A 14,264-nucleotide genomic window follows, 5' to 3' on the forward strand; every position below is an offset into this window, starting at 1 on the left:
GGCATCACCAGCAGCTTCGCCCATCATGTTGAACATCAAATCTGGTTGCGGTCGTTTTAATGACAAATCTTCACTTTCAGTCATAGTCTGATCCTGTTTCGGAAGTTGTTCGTTGCCGTTGAAGAGATTGATAATACTAAGATCACCAGAAATATCTTTATTTTCATCAGATTCCATAAAGGAATCAAAGTTGTTGGAGTTGCGAGATTTTTTGCTAGTGGAGCCTGGTGCCTGTCTTTTGTCTCTACTCGGAGTTTTTGTAAAGTCAAAAGTTAAATCCCGTTTCATTTTCTTGTCATCGGCATCTTTAGGCGTTTGATTACCAAAAACAAAATCGTCAAAAAAAGAATTATTTGCCATTTTTCGTTTCTTTCTTTGTGAATCTGAAGTGCAACCTGTCCGTGAAAACGTTAAGCCTAGTTTGAAATTCTTAAAATAAAATGCGCGCGCTCCAGACTACATCAAGCAGGGCTGCCAAAAGTGCTGGAAAATAAATCATACATCATTTTGTAAATTTAAATCAACCGTGTAAATAATTGAAATAATTTATATTAAAGAAATGTTTTGAGTATTTTACAAAAACAAACAAGAAAAAACGTAGGGAATCTTTGAACCCAGTAGAGCCGTCTAAGATATTATTCGGTGATATGCACTGAACCCACCGCCGATCTTGAGCAGTTGAGATGCGGTATTTGAAACGCGCCCGGTCATGTTGCTGTTGGACAGGTGTAGTTTTGCCGTAGTTTTCTGTCTTCCGAAACTTGAATTGTGGAAATCGGTAAGTTAAAATTAAATATTCTTTGTTTAAGGTACTTTTTAAAGCGAAATAAGTGAATATTATCTCTATTGAGTGTTATGAGTATGTGGTCTAGTCAGTCTCTGAATCACTATTCGCGCTTTTGTTAGGCCTTGGTCACGTAGTGTCAAAGTCCTAACAGGACAGGTGTAGTTTTGCCGTAGTTTTCTGTCTTCCGAAACTTGAATTGTGGAAATCTGTAAGTTAAAATTAAATATTCTTTGTTCAAGGTACTTTTTAAAGCGAAATAAGTGTATATTATCTCTATTGAGTGTTATGAGTATGTGGTCTAGTCAGTCTCTGAATCACTATTCGCGCTTTTGTTAGGCCTTGGTCACGTAGTGTCAAAGTCCTCAAAGACTTCCTACTGGCGTCTGGCTACTTCAGAATTGGGGATTCATCGCTATCATCCATTACATTAGGCAATGTTTGATTTTAGACACGGAATGCATTAAAGTTAGCCATTTATTTAGGCAAATAATTAAATCCAAACTCGTAATCCAGTTAAACATTTATTCACCTATCATGGTGTTAAACAGACATCAAAGTGTTAATTATGCCTAAGTACAGGAGATTACAAACTATTCACATATTTTACAAAGAAAGAGATGGCCAACTGCAATAACGCGACTAGTTTAGAATATTTTGTACAAAGTGTCGCTTCAATTATGATATAAAAAACTAAAAATTTAGAGTTAAGGGGATGGCCTGGCCTATTTTCGAATGATATGTTTTTATCTCAAGCGATGCGTAATAGTCAATTCCAACGAAATTAGTTGGAACCAAATAGTTAAAAATATGTAGAATTTTAAATAGCATATCACATTATTTAAATTTATACTATATAGTAGATCCACGATACCGATATGGTAATTATTGTTGGAAGCACTAACACTTGCCGCGTCAAAAAACTTGGCAGCTGGGTTTTTTTTTTATTTTATTTTATTTTAACTTGCTGTTTTAAAACATCAGTTAGTTATTCAAAGACAGAAATCGTTCTGAAACCTTTTTGAATTGAGTTACAAAGTTTCAGCCAAGTTTAGATAGTAGAAGTTAGAAAGTTATCGGTACTTTTTAGGTCTAAGGGAAAATCTTAGGGATTTATAAACAGTACGGGAATTAAAGCGTCTATCTTCTCTGACTGCTTTATACACAGCTGATGGGTATGTTGGGTAGCAGTACCCACTTTAAATTAGAGTTGAAACAGAGCTGTGCTAATTAGCTGACAACTAATTGAATTAGAATTAGCAATTAGGGAAATATTTATGAACTAATTAATTAGCCAATTAGCAATTATACATAGAAACTAATTCAATTCAATTAGAAATTAGGCATTTATTTATCAAACTAATTAATTAGAATTACTAATTTCTAATTAATTACTTGTCTAATTAAGGTAAAAAAGAGACCATAAGTAAACATAAAAGTTTAAAAGTGCCCATGGATTTAGTACTTTGGTAATGCAAAGTTTAATGTTTTAATGTCATTGAAAAACGGGTACGGAAGCCATGAATTATTCTCGAAAAATGAGACAAGCCTCGAGCCTTCCGTCATGTTAAAATTTGTCTCATTTCTTCATTTTCTTGCCACAGTTCCTATAATGGACCCCTGAGTAGTAAATACATGCGCACTGCTATTAATTCGAGTAGGTAAAACAGTCGAAATTTCGAAATGGGGCAGTTGCGAACTACGAAATTTTCTACTAGTACTAGTATTCTCTCATGTTTGAGGAGCTGAAAAATTTAGAGTAGCACTAAGGTTTCCTCATCGATATAATAAGGCTTTTTCATATTCAAATAGATGAATCAAGAGTTAATTCCTCGATTTTTTTACAACAAATTGGCGTAAAAGATTAATTGAAAATTCAATTAGCTAATTAGTTAATCCTAAATCTAATTAAATTTTAATTAGATAATTACCTTTCCGATTCATACTAATTAATTAGAATTACTTCTCAATTAGCACTAAGGTAATTAAAATACAATTACCATTTTCAATTAGTAAATTATGCTAATTAATTAGAAATTCAATTAGCTAACTAATTAATTAGCACAGCTCTGAGTTGAAACCAACCCCCAATTACCCACCAGGAGCTAGCACCATCCTCCGAACCTGGATCTTTATATTCCCTATCTGCATGATTCTCCCAAGTCTAATTTATTTTTAAAATTACAAAATGTTTAACCCTAGTCAAGAACACGTTAAAAACCTTTATTATTTATAGCGACAATTTTTTTTTACACATCTAAAACACCCTAGGCCTATCTTTTAAAGATTAGAAAATATTACCATTGACACTCGTCACTTCAAATTGATTACCCTGTAACTTCATAATTTTTTTCTTATAATATTGACTTATCCTTTGTTTTTAATTACTAAAATGAGTAATTAATAATTAGCTATCCAGCAAAAGTTACGATATATTTAAGAATTTGCATTGCTTTTAAATAAAACGAGGTATTATGGGCAGTGAGTAAGTAAACTATAGGAAAAAAAAACATAGCTTTGTTTATTAGTAGTTTTTGTCTATTTTTGTGATAAATGCAGCGCAGCCTTGGTCACGTTATCCTTTATGGATAAAAAATGACCTATTTATGTCTATTTTACATTAAATTTGATTAATTATACGGAGAATAGTCCGTCATGTAGTCGAAACGTCCATACGACACGTTTCTTGTTGGGTTGTCGGAGCCGGATCCAAATGTTTAAACGTGTTACTGGGAGATCCGCTACTCGTTGACATTGAGTCTGTCGTGTCAATGGTTTCTTGGGGCACAGTTTGATCAGGACTGTTTACTGCATCGACGACGCTTGTTGATGACAAACTAAAAATACACTCTCAAATTGTTTAACATTCAATAACGAAGTTTAGTTATTTTGGGCATGGATAAAGAATGCGCGGGAGGAAATTTGTTTTCACTCTACAGGATAGGTAACTCCCTATCTCGAACGACAGCTTATTCTGTATATACTCTGTTACAACATCGGTTGTCAGCACGCGTAAAGCTAAGTCTCTATGTAACGTAGCTTTGTACGTGCTGTCAAGAGACAAAAAACTTCAGGATCTTCAGGATTTAAAATATCCGCGAGTTTTTTTAGCTCGAGTGCAGTGCACGGACCTCTAGGCCTTAGTTTCAAATACCTGTGAAATTGTCTACAGCCTACTACGCGTATTTGAAACTAAGGCCCAGAGGTCCGTGCACTCGAGCCAAAATACTCGCGGATATTTTAAATCCTGAAGTTTTTTGTCTCTTGACAGCACATACAAAGCTACGTTACATAGAGAATGAGCTTTACGCGTGCTGACAACCGATATTGTAACAGAGTATATACAGAATAAGCTGTCGTTCGAGATAGGGAGTTGCCTATCCTTTAGAGTGAAAACAAATTTCCTCACGCGCATTCTTTATCCATGGTTTGGGGATAAAAGTAATACCCGCTAGTTGGTGAATGAAGCATGCTTTGACCCAAACTTTGACGTTTCGCGGGACTGGCCACGCTTTCCATTTCTACATCAACCACTTAAAAAAATAGTTAAGATAGTTAAATTAACATCCTACCTTAACTTTAAGGTAACGTAAGAAGAAGTAATAAAATTATATTTACATTTTCTCTTTGTAGAAAAATGACTCGGTCGCAACGCGATGGGACTTTGACTCCGGCTTTATTCGAGTTATAAAAGTGGTTTTCAATGTCGAGTTTAGTGAAAAATTCGTGTGTCAAATGATAGTGAAGGTAATTACCGTGTCGCGAAGGTCTTCCTCGTGGGACTAGGAATAGGACTGGTGGAAAAAGCGGAAGCGTTTCGAATTGGTAAGCTTGTTGATGGGGAAAAGCACTGCTAAAAAAATTAAGTTAAAATACATTTGTGGTTTGTGGTGGATAATTGCGGTATTATTTTTGTTTAACGAGATTTTACCACAAAATGTTATCTAAAATTGGGAACAAGTACTGAAGAAAACACGTACACTAAGTTGTATCTTTAACCCCTATAAGTTTACTTACTTTTCCCGCCCTGGTGGGAGACGGAGAGTTACAAGAACCAAATGGCGATGTAAATATGTGCAGAGGGTCCGTGATACATCGTCCTTGCGTTTTTGGTTCCTAAAGTTTAGATTAATTGTTTTACATAGCTAGAGATCTGAATTAAATAAAGAGTCCATTATTTTTGCTCTTTCAAGTTAACAACACGTACAACTTATAACAATGATGCAACCGAACATAGTTTTACTATACTCTAGGGGTGTGCGAATACTACTTTTTGGGTATCGAACCGGTTATCGAATACCAAAAAATTTTCCTTATCAAATACCGAATCGAATAGTTTATTCCAAATCGAATACCGAATAGTTGGGCCTTGGTAATTTTTTTCCTTCCCGATTAATCGCGAATAGTTAAGCCTAGTGTTCGCGAATATTTAACCCGATAATATTCGCGAATACTAGGCCAACTATTCGCGGTTAATCGGGTAGTAACCCTAATATTCGCCAATAGTCAATACAAATCAAGGAGAAGAACATTTAGAAGCTCCTAAATTTCAAAATACCTCTCCTCATTGGTGGTCAAGTATTTCTTAAAATTTTCCTCGGCACTTGCTGGTAGTTTTTGATGGGAGACAAATAAAATAGGGATGATATTTTTTTAAATAAGGTGGGTCTCTCTAGTGCCACCAAGGACCTAAATTTATGGTAGTCGAACTTTAACCGAATAGTCAGTTCGGTATTCGATATTCGTATCGAATAGTGAAAATGGGCTTATCGAATACCGAATCGAATAATTCGGTTCGGTATTCGATCGAATTATTCGATTGAAACGGTTAACCGCACACCTCTAAATTAAATTAAATTAACTCTTCTCTCTGACTACTGATTTTCACAACATTTAATAGACAGTTGTTGACTATTTGCCGAGCAAATTTATCGACTGGTCTCTGAGATCATTTATAATTGAGAAAACTTAATAATGCTTACAATGGCCAAATCTTCCCAGGATTGCGATATTTGCAATTTAGACTGTACCTCCCTGTTTTTGGAAATATTGGGGTAGTTTATATTAGGGGGCTTGCCCAAAGGAAAGGGCCTAATTGAGGCAAATTTCTTGAATCTTAAACAAAAAGATTTGTACTTTTCGTGAGCCGTTTCCCGGCACATTACGTCCATTCCTTCTTCGTGTTTGATTTGGCTGACGCGAGATGGTAACACCGCCTACGTATTGTTAATAAACGTTAGACACCCGAATAACAATAAGGTCAAGTAAGGTCAATAATGTTACTAACGGATGGGGAATGAGGAGATTGATTTGAACTTCCTGGACTAAAACTCGCGCTGAACCTTCTCGTTCTCGGTATACTTAGGAACAAAGGTGAAGGAACGTAACTGTGTTCCCTACTACAAAGAATGTTAAATTCGCGAAATGTGTTAACACCAAAAACCCACCTACCTAGTTGAGGGAGAATTTCCTAAAACGTTGATCATTGGCGCGCTACTCGATCTTTTAAGAGTGTTATTTAACGTTGAGTTGTTTATATTGTTGCTAGCGGTGTTGTTACGAGAACTAGAGGTTGGTTGAGGATCAATGTCCATTATAAGCCATGCAAGATCTATTTACAAATATTACATTTTACACTCAACTCAATCTTGGGTTGGGTATTGCCAACGCTGGTTGAATTTTTTGGGCCTAACAGCTTCGAGCTTTTTTTAATATCTACTTTAATTACACCCCTAAACAAGTTTGACCTATCTTATAGCCATGCCTCTTGGCTATGGGCCCCAGCCTAAATTCCTTTTTATAATACCTACAAAGTAGATGTTTTTCCCTTTACAGAGTCAGACACTACTTTTTTTAAATTTTTACGAGTTATTTCAGTCTATTATACAAAAACACTGTACTTACGAAATACTTTGGTATTTGGGTGGGCGCTTATAACTAAACGAAATGTTATTATTAATTTTTTGCGATTGTAGTTGCTATGCCGCGTACAAATTGCCACTGTAAAAATAACAGGAAAAGATTTACACGGTGAAAAACGATATACAAGGGATTGAATGTACACGGCGCCACCGGTTCTGTTTACGCTCAGTTTTAGAGGACTTTTTTCGATTATGGCGCCAAAATCAAAATTGGATTTGAAGGGAATGGTACCCTAATGATAACGGCGACTCGGAATAGCGCCTTTTCTTTATTTTTTAACCATAATCTGACAGTTTTTGGCCCAGGGAGTGTTGTAATTAGCACGTTTTTTATTGTAAAGTTACGGAATTCGGTCTAAATTCGTTAGATGTTTTTTGAAAAATCGCCATCTGACCACCTACTCAACCAAACCTATAACCTCAAGATTGACCTCCCTAACCTACGACCCCATGGTACCTAGGGTCCAGGTCAAAAATAGATTTAAAGGCTACCTAGGACTTATAGAAAGACAGACAGACAGGGCCTAATCCGTTTGAGAGAGCGTTTAGGTTTCCGTTTTAAACTCATCCCTTACCTCTAAAACGAGGCGTTTACGCGCTTTACTCCGAGCTTTTAGAATTTGTTAGGGTGGCCCAACACCGGAAGTAGTTCGGAGCCCAACTTCCGGGAGAATATTTCCGTTTTAGGCTTGTTATTTAAAACATTTTTTTTTATTTCGAGTTTATAACGCGTTGGAAGGTACCAACAAGCGGCTGCTTGTACGTGTTTTGTTATCAACTCCGTATAAAATGGAGTTAAATATCGTGAGATAATTAAGGTACTCCTTTGAGAATTTAGACCTAGCGGAAATTATTTACCGAAACAATAAAGTTCGTAATGGTAACGGCGTTCCTATTAATTTACATATCCGTGTAAGAAGTAAGTTAATAAGAAGTTATTAAGAAATAAATTTCTAAACCAATTAAGTTCTTCGTAATAAACCTTTAGCTCATTCTATGATTTACGCGAAATATTTATAAAGGGTATGACAACTTTCGGTTTATCTACTTTTTAGGTCTATTTATTATTACTTAACAACGCTGTTGATGGGAACTTTTAATTAAAACTTGCTAAATTTAATTTTCAAAAGATGTCAACCATTGTTCTTAGCTTTTTGAGTCCCCCCCCCAAAGGTAAATATATACCAATAAAAGATTTTCGCCGGCATCCTTAAGGAAATGTGTTTTCGATCTTAAAATCTAACTAATCAATATATCGCGAAACGAGTTTATTCCCAAGAATATTAGCAATTTTATGAATTGGATTCCAGAGGAATTTAAGTTTAAATGAAATATAACTAACGAGCGAGCTATGTTGAGTGCGGGCCTTTTCCAGGTTTGAAGAGCGAGCGCTAGTTGAAATCAAAGAGAATATTCTCTTTGTTGCAATATCAGGATGTTGCGAATAATTTTTAATATAATATGCTTAATCCTATACTTGAGAGAAATCTTAATTACTTGTCCCTGTTTTAAAAGGGATTCACTGTAATGTGAAAAGTTATTAAATAATCATTCATTCATTCATTCATTCACGCGACTCTCTAACCTACGGATTAAGTTAATTATTCATGTTTGAATTTAGTAAATTCATCTTTAATACCTATTCGTTCTTTATTTTTTACGTTTCATTTTAATTAAAATAACTGGAAATATAATACATCGAATTCTTCTTTAATATTTTCAGAATCGAATATCATGGAATACGAAACAAAGCCAGACTGATCGCCGCTGAATTTGAAACGACACGTGACTCATCTTCAAAGGTAATTCAAACTTTTTTCTTTTTAATTAAGTCGTTCAAGGTAAGATTGCACTTTTTTTTTAATTGTCGTATAAAATTACCGCATTTTAGATACTCAGGGTTCGTACGGAGCCTGGAAAACCTGGATAAGTCAGGGATATGGAAAATAGGGGGATAAGTCAGGGATATGGAAAATAGGGGGATAAGTCAGGGATATGGAAAATAGGGGGATAAGTCAGGGATATGGAAAATAGGGGGATAAGTCAGGGATATGGAAAATAGGGGGATAAGTCAGGGATATGGAAAATAGGGGGATAAGTCAGGGATATGGAAAATAGGGAGATAAGTCAGGGATATGGAAAATAGGGGGATAAGTCAGGGATTTGAAACTTTTCCTAAAAGGTCAGGGATTTGAAACTTTTCCTAAAAGGTCAGGGATTTGAAACTTTTCCTAAAAGGTCAGGGATATGTCAGGGATTTCGTTTGGTATATTAAGCTATGATTCGAGCAATACCAGAAGTGAGATGAGACCAGAAGTATTGAGGTAACCAAATTCTTCACTCGCCGAAAGTGAATATTCTTGATAACAAACGAACAGTTGGCCCTCTGGTAGCGGTTTCAGAATTTCCCCTCCAAAACGTGAGACGCTCGCGGTGGTAGACGGCCGAACTAGATTCCAGCACCCGCGTCCGTGTTTCGCGGCTTTAGGTTGAGGGGAAGGGGGTAGGAAATGTTTTTGGAACTCGACCAATTTTTTTCTCTCTAGTTTTAGCGCGTGGGAAGCGGCATAAAATCCTCAAATTTGTTCACTAGTGCCAGGATCTACTATCAATGCTAGAGCCCTTCACTTCTAGTCTCATCTCACTTCTGTAAATATGAAACAGGTGTGATGGCAGTGGGCTCTGGTAAACACCTTAAAATAGTCAGGGATATTTCCAAAATTTGGTCAGGGATAACCTGGAAAAGTCAGGGATTTTCAATGTAAAATTTCGTACAAACCCTGATACTGCAACGCGAAAATAATGAATATATGATTTGAGAAAAGTATGAGCCAAAGACCCCACTCGCTACCAACCGGTACATTATTACGAGGGTAGCTGTGATTGCTTAGATTTTTAAAAGATGATCTTACGGAATACCCACGTTGCCTTTACATCGAAAATGGGCTTCAAGAAAACATTGGCTCGCTCTCTCGAGTCTTTTTCTGATGAAACAGCCTCATTAGGCAGCAAGCGCGGTCACCCCCAATTAAGAACGATGGTGGTGGCTTCTTTAATGAGTCAAACGCTCCTTTTCTTAGAATCTCCCTTGAATTGAGGGAACCGCCCATGGATTATTTCTTAGCCTAGTTGACTCGCGACCGATAATTGTTTCGCCGCGCATTACTATAAGCCTTAGCTAAATATTGATTCGGAAGTCTCACGAATGTCTCCAAGACCCTTTTTTTAAATACACTTGAAAAGATTGGGTATAACACTCGCTATCTCGGGCCTGCTTGGTTTATTTGATCAGAATGTAGAGAAATGGTTCCTTTTTTTCTGGGGAGATAGGTCTTGAATTACGCGCTGGTATAGCCAAACTTTTATTTTTCTTTATTGAGCCTAATTCGGAGAATTTTAATTTAGGCTTAGGTAGGTTTTATCTTTCATATTTGCCCTCGGATTTTTACCCAGAAATCTTTCATAGTTTTTCAAATAAACGAACTCTCAATTTACAACGCTTGGGTTTCGTATTTCCCCGCTTTGTCTCTGTACATTTACTTGGAAATAATGATGTTATATTCGTATCAAAATTAAACCCACAATTGAAAGGTATTAACCCGAAATAATGAATTAAACCGAATTAACCCAGTCTGGTTAAAGCGCCTTAACAAAAGAAGGCTTTTCAATAATTGGGGGTAGTCTGGTGAGTTTCCTTCTGTCTGGTCTTGTTTCCTTAAGACGGTGGTATATGGACAACAAAGACGGTAGATGTGGGTTCAAACAATACAAACCAAATTTTCTGGTGGACTGCTAAGGTTGAACCCTGTATCGAGTAAACCGTACTGCGCCCTCCCCTTTTGAAAAGGTGTATTACGATATATTTTTTTTTTCAAATCTAACATTTTTTGGCTGTAAACTTTGATTCGATTTGCGGAAATCGCGAGGGACCCTTTTCTACTAGCGTCTCTCGTCTTTTTCCTTGATTCGGAATTTTGGAGAGATCTCCTCGGCGTCCTTCCTTTCCTCTCTCTCTATCTCTATCACGTTTCTCTAAACGAAAGTTCAAAACTACTTTGCTCTTTGTAATCCGCTTTGGAACTCAACGGGCCGGCCGACTCTTCTTTAAAATTTTAATTACGCTCGGGCTCCTATTGGTCTTGGTTAATCTTTTAATTATTAAAAGCATCGAGAGGTCACGGGTCAAGATAATCAAAAGATTGACTACTAAAACCTTTCAGAAAATACCCTTGGAATATATTGTAAAATTATCAAACAAATATGACGCTTTTAATCGACAACTTTCTCGAGAACATTGAAATTATTTTAGACTTTTCTTGCCTGGTAAAAATCAGTAAATTAATCTAAATTTACTGATTTTAATTGGAAACCTAAAAGAATTAAAGTTTCTCGAGGACACTGTTGTGGGAAGCCCTCAGATGAGCGGTTCCCGTATGAGCGGATTCCATAATAGCGGTCCTCATATCAGCAGTTCCCTAAATAGCGGTTTCCCGAAATGGCAGTTTACCCGTTACAACAGTTACCGATACAGCGGTTCTCGTAAACGCGGCGTACCATTACAGCGGTTCTCGTAAACGCGGCGTACCAATACAGCAGTTCTCTAAAGAGCAGAAAAACAGGAATGCGAAAAACGACTGTTCTTTTTTATGGTGTACGCTGTGTTATATGAACTTAAATAGAACTAGGTCAGATATGGTTAGCTTCAAGTTGATTATTTGAACCCCCAATAGTGTTAGGTTAGGTTAGGTTAGGTTAGGTTAGGTTAGGTTAGGTTAGGTTAGGTTAGGTTAGGTTAGGTTAGGTTAGGTATGGTTAGGTTAGGTTAGGTTAGGTTTGGTTAGGTTTGGTTTGGTTTGGTTAGGTTTGGTTTGGTTAGGTTAGGTTAGGTTTGGTTAGATTTGGTTAGGTTAGTTTAGGTTAGGTTAGGTTAGGTTAGGTTTGGTTTGGTTTGGTTAGGTTGGGTTCGGTTCGGTTGGGTTTTTTAGGTTTTGTTTTGATTGGCTAGACTTAGGTTAGTAATATTTTGGAAAAGGTGTAACAATGTTACGCCTTTTCCAAAATATTGTTGTTTGTCATCTTTCACTTCCCAAATAATAATATGCCTTTTCCAAAAAATTACTCTTAACAATTATCTACTTCCGAAATAAAATAAGCTTTCTTGAAATATTTTCTATTCTGGCATTAGAATTGTAAACTGATACAGCCTGAAGAATAGTGTAATATTTAAGTGTACTTTAAAAACACGATCCGTTAGTAGGTCACATTACTGACTAAATGATCACAGAAAAAGGTAGTTTTCAAAAACAACGAATATAACTGTATAGTTAAGAAATACTCGAAACTGAAGACAAACACTGCTATTTCCCAAAATAGCAGCCGCTATTTCTAAAACAGCGGCCGCTATTTCTAAAACAGCAGCCGCTATTCTAAAACAGCAGTTTTGAAGAACGCCGCTGTTTTTTTGGAATCGCGGCTGCTATTTCGAGAACTGCTCTACCGGGAACTGCTCATACGAGGTACACCCCACTGTTGTTGGGGTTAAAATTACGGTAGGCGTTTTCTCGACTTTGTCGCAAACTATGGGTGACTTCGAAAGGCAACTTTTGTCGTTCTTTTTCTATTATTATAAATTTCTCCAAATGGATGATAAGCGCCGGGGCATGCAGCGGGAAGGGGAGCCATCCAGGCAAGTTTAAAACGCCAGGGAGACAAGAACGCCTCGAATATCAGTCGCAATTTATTTTAACTGGGAGCGAGAAAACACCCCCGCTTTTAGTTTTGTAAATGTTTTTTATTTTGATAACGTTTATGATTACAACGAGGCGCGGTTTTTTTTGAGAACTTTGAATGTTAGGGGGAAGGGGGGAGGGGCTAGAATACGAGTCTTAACTCGCACCACCGTACCTTTTATTTTGGTGTAAAGAGGGAAACTGAGCTGGCAAGGGGTTAATGCTTTTCGCATCTCAGGGTGGTTATCACGATTCCTGGGGTAACCCTTGCAAAAGCTACTCTTAAAAATGGTTAGTCAGGACATTTTGATTACTCCCAGCCTTCTCATTAGGCTAGGCGTTTATTATATAAGTTACTCAGGCTCCATAGGCGTAATGTATCCAGCGATTTCTTCTCATTTCGCCCGCGCTGGAAAAAAATTCCGAATGTTGCGCTCTCTTGTCGAAAAAAAATCCCGCTGGTACGGCTCCTCGACCTCGAGTCGTCGGCTGTATTTTCACCAAGGGAGTGTTTTAGTCGTGAATTTTTATGTTTTAACAATTTAACATTAAATCATGGCGTTTGTGTCAGTACTGAGACAAAAAATGCAGGAACTCAATGCAATTTGCCTATATTGATAAAGAATGCTAAAGATAAGAGTTGTTATTGTGACTTGAAACCAGAAAATTAAACAACTGAGCTAAATCCAATCCATTGATCTCTTAATTGTTTTCTTGACCGAGGCTACTGAGCGAAATATTCGGCTTAAATAGCTCCGATATCATTGGCTGGCTTCCACTACACGCGCTTCCGCGGAAAAACCGGAAAGAAGAGTAAGATTTTCGTTCACGTGGCGGCCGCAGAGCGTCGCATATAACTGGGAAGCCGGCGGCAAGGGAGAAAACGTTGGAGTATAAAAATGAATTGCCTGAGTAACTTATAGGGAGCTGACATATTATCAACTCATGTTATAAGTTAACATTTTAAGATGTAAAAACATTTCAAATGTTCGGTCTACAATACGATATTAGGAAGCGACACCTTATTTACTTAAATTTGTATGTTGTGGTAGACTTTTTTTATCTTCCAGTTTTTTTCCACCAAAATTTTTATCAGGGGTATTTTCTTTTTCATTCTCTCTGAGATCTACGCTCTCTCTCTGTTCGGAAAAATATTTTTTGAAAATGAAAAAAATACCCTTGGGATGTAAATCAAATTTCCAACGGAAATTAAGAAAAACCTTGCCGCAAAAATAAAATAAAAACCAGAGTCAACCTTAAGCCTCGGCAGCAGCATCTCCATCCTTCCTTTCTGACGACTGTTCCTTTATTAGGCATAACCATAAGGAGATTATGTCTCTCTCTAAGGGCCCAAGCGCATCTATTAGCAAAAACATCTAGTTCTGCTAGATGTGACGTAGATTTTGTATAGGGGCTCCTAACGAATTTTTCGTCAAAATCGCGGGAGAGAAAAATAATTTTCAAAATCAGCCACGACCGATATCCTAAGCCGGTCGTGGTCTAGAGGCGAGCTCTGAGATAACGCTCCCAAGCGGATGGGAATCAAACTAAAACAGGCGGGGAGGCGAGTGGCGAGACGCGAGAGAGGAAGGACTGAGGGGAAAAAATAAGTAAGAGAATTTCCAGAACCCCCCAGCTCTCTCAGACACAAGACGTAAATTCGCGCTTAGTAAAAATCACGAAGAGCTGTCGTGAGAAATCTTTGAAGGAGGGGAAAATGTTCAATACCGGGTTACTCTGCAGCGAATGCGCTCGGCCTCTGTTTAGGCTATACAATTATTATACCACTTGAGATGAGACGGATGGCTGACCAAATCGGACATACATACA

The 14,264-nt window shown here is 37.2% G+C and overlaps 2 protein-coding genes across 2 annotated transcripts in view; one reads left to right on the top strand and one right to left on the bottom strand.

Annotated features, from left to right (window-relative positions):
- The first annotated feature begins 685 nt into the window (after positions 1-685).
- LOC149658686 (uncharacterized) overlaps positions 686-14,264 on the top strand; it is a 167,112-nt gene continuing 153,533 nt past the window's right edge. Inside the window, exons 1-3 of the mRNA XM_089844297.1 lie at positions 686-778; positions 907-995; positions 8,429-8,507. The gene's annotated coding sequence lies outside the window, so the exon portion shown is untranslated. The remainder of the gene's footprint in view (positions 779-906; positions 996-8,428; positions 8,508-14,264) is intronic.
- LOC149658687 (P2R1A-PPP2R2A-interacting phosphatase regulator 1) lies at positions 1,296-6,910 on the bottom strand. The gene is made up of 10 exons (XM_089844294.1): positions 6,689-6,910; positions 6,236-6,395; positions 6,072-6,183; positions 5,921-6,000; positions 5,767-5,818; positions 4,802-4,900; positions 4,540-4,637; positions 4,403-4,458; positions 4,233-4,317; positions 1,296-3,621 (listed from the first exon to the last, which is right to left on the bottom strand). Exons 2-10 carry the CDS (start codon positions 6,376-6,378, stop codon positions 3,438-3,440), a joined length of 909 nt encoding a protein of 302 aa, XP_089700420.1. The 5' UTR covers positions 6,379-6,395; positions 6,689-6,910; the 3' UTR covers positions 1,296-3,437.

Source organism: Phalangium opilio, unplaced genomic scaffold (genome assembly GCF_054372755.1).
Source record: "Phalangium opilio isolate 3A_F unplaced genomic scaffold, DU_Popi_V2 ptg000075l_1, whole genome shotgun sequence".
NCBI lineage: Eukaryota > Metazoa > Arthropoda > Arachnida > Opiliones > Phalangiidae > Phalangium > Phalangium opilio.